This window comes from Austrofundulus limnaeus, unplaced genomic scaffold (genome assembly GCF_001266775.1).
Source record: "Austrofundulus limnaeus strain Quisiro unplaced genomic scaffold, Austrofundulus_limnaeus-1.0 Scaffold248, whole genome shotgun sequence".
Classification (NCBI taxonomy): Eukaryota; Metazoa; Chordata; class Actinopteri; order Cyprinodontiformes; family Rivulidae; genus Austrofundulus; species Austrofundulus limnaeus.
The window spans coordinates 719234-721269 of NW_013952650.1; the positions used below are offsets into that span (position 1 = coordinate 719234).

Genomic DNA, 2036 nt, shown 5'->3' on the forward strand with positions numbered 1-2036 from the left:
TAGGAAGCTAATGCTAAACAGATTTTAAAAAACGCCATTTAGGAAGCTAATGCTAAACCGCTAAAGATACAGAAAAATGGAAGAAAGCTAACATTAATGGCTAAACAGATAAAAAAAAAAAACAATCTGAGGAAAATTCGAGTAAGCTAAAGCTAAACATATTTTAATAATTAGAAGACACTAATGCTAAGCTGCTAACTGGATTAAAAAATGAAGAAGCTAACCTGTAAAACAAATCTTCATCCAAACTGTTTGTTTTCCATCAACGGAGCAAATCAGTTCTTCTTCTGTCCAGCGTGATCTTTCCGATTTAGCCCTTTCAGAATAAAAGCATTTCTTTGATCAACTTTCTATTTTTATAAATTCTGTTTATAGTCAAATAAATAGAAAATACTTCATCTACCCTATTTTATATGTAATCAGGCTTTGTGTTTATTTAAATAGAGGATGGTTTTTATTTAATTCAGATGAACTGTGTAAAATAATTTTAGTTGTGTTTAGCTAAACCTAATTTAGCGGTACCTAATCAATCTGCTAACAGTTTCCAAACTGAATAAAAAAAGCTACGCTAGTTCAGCTATTAGCAGAACTGTGGCCACCACTGGGTGTAAACAACCCTAACAGACCTGAATCCAAGAACCAGACCGATGAGGACCCCTTCACACAGCAGTCCTGGTCCTGGTGGTCCACTATCCTGAAAGGTTCAGAGGTGACCCTGAACGAACGGGCTTCATGCAGGATGGTGGTCCACCAGGACCAGGACTGGTAATGAGACCTCCAGAGTCCATCATGACCTTTGACCCCAACATCAGAGGCTGCACTGACCTCATTTATAAATAAAACTGTTCCATWAACAAACAGAACACCTGACAATAAAAATATTTTAATTAAAATGTGGATATTTTGAAAAAAATTGTTTTTGTTTTACTTTAAATGAATTTAGGCAAACTGACTGTTTTTATGTTTTCAGGATTTTTTTTTTTAAAGTTTTCATTATTTAAAGGATTCAGAGACAGAGAGCAAATTAAAAAGGTTTCAAACATTGAAGCTTTTATTAGAAACGTTTGCTGAAACAAAAACATAAAAGTCTAAAGTGAAGCAGCTGAACAGGAAGTGTTTCTGTTAGTCGCCTGAACAACAAACTTTAGTTTCTAACCTTTCAGCTAATTTACTCCTCGAGCTTTTCTACAAACGTATAAAAGATGAAAAAAATAAAAACAGGAGCCGGCGCCGACGTCACGTTTCGCTTCACGCTTTGTTTTTGTCGGAGCTCTCCGGTTCCGAGTCCTCCCCCCCGCTGCCGAAGCGCCGGCTCAGCTCCGCCGTCAGGACCGAGCAGCAGGACTTCTGAAACAGAGTCAGACAGGAGGTCAGAGAGCCCGCCTGGTTCTGTCGGGTCATGAAGGGGAGTCCCTCCTTACCTTCCCAGCCTTGGCTCGGGTCCGGGCCCGGGCCAGGAGCTCCAACAAGGCCAGCAGCAGCCCCACGCCCAGACCCAGACCCAGGAGCAGGAAGAGAGCCCGCAGGTCGTGGGGCTTCAGCGCCTCGGAGGCGTGGGCCTCGCCGGCGCCCACGCAGCTGCTGGCCCACCACTTGTCCCTCAGGTGGGTCAGCTCGCCCGCCTCGCTCAGCTGCAGGATGGCGATGGACAGGTTCTTCACCAGCGGGGACCCTGAGGGGGCGGAGCCAAAGGAACAGCTGAGCGAGGTCCATTTACTGCACTTTGTGCTGTTTCAACAAGTGAAAACCTTCAAATCAGGACTTTCTGATTATTTTTTATCATTTTTGAGATTTTTAACAGTTTCAGCTCTTTTTGTTCTCGTTAAAATGTAACGTAGTCGTTTTTAACATGTCTAAACCACAGATGTATAAAGGCTAGGTCATAGAGTCTCCGACGTCCTCACACGGCGGCCATCTTGGGTCAGGGAGCTGGCCCACTCCTAACATGAATGTGTGTATTTATTAGGGCTGTGTATTGGCAAGACTTTGGCGATACGATACATATCATGACAGAGGGGTCACGATACGATATATCC

At 43.1% G+C, this 2036-nt stretch overlaps 1 protein-coding gene across 1 annotated transcript in view; it reads right to left on the minus strand.

The window, feature by feature from the left end:
• Positions 1 to 1024: 1024 nt before the first annotated feature.
• si:ch211-251b21.1 (glutamate receptor U1) overlaps positions 1025 to 2036 on the minus strand; it is a 19594-nt gene continuing 18582 nt past the window's right edge. The window contains exons 9-10 of the mRNA XM_014020326.1: positions 1422 to 1672; positions 1025 to 1347 (exon numbers count right to left, since the gene is read on the minus strand). Coding sequence (XP_013875780.1) covers positions 1249 to 1347; positions 1422 to 1672 — 350 coding nt within the window. The 3' untranslated portion in view covers positions 1025 to 1248. The remainder of the gene's footprint in view (positions 1348 to 1421; positions 1673 to 2036) is intronic.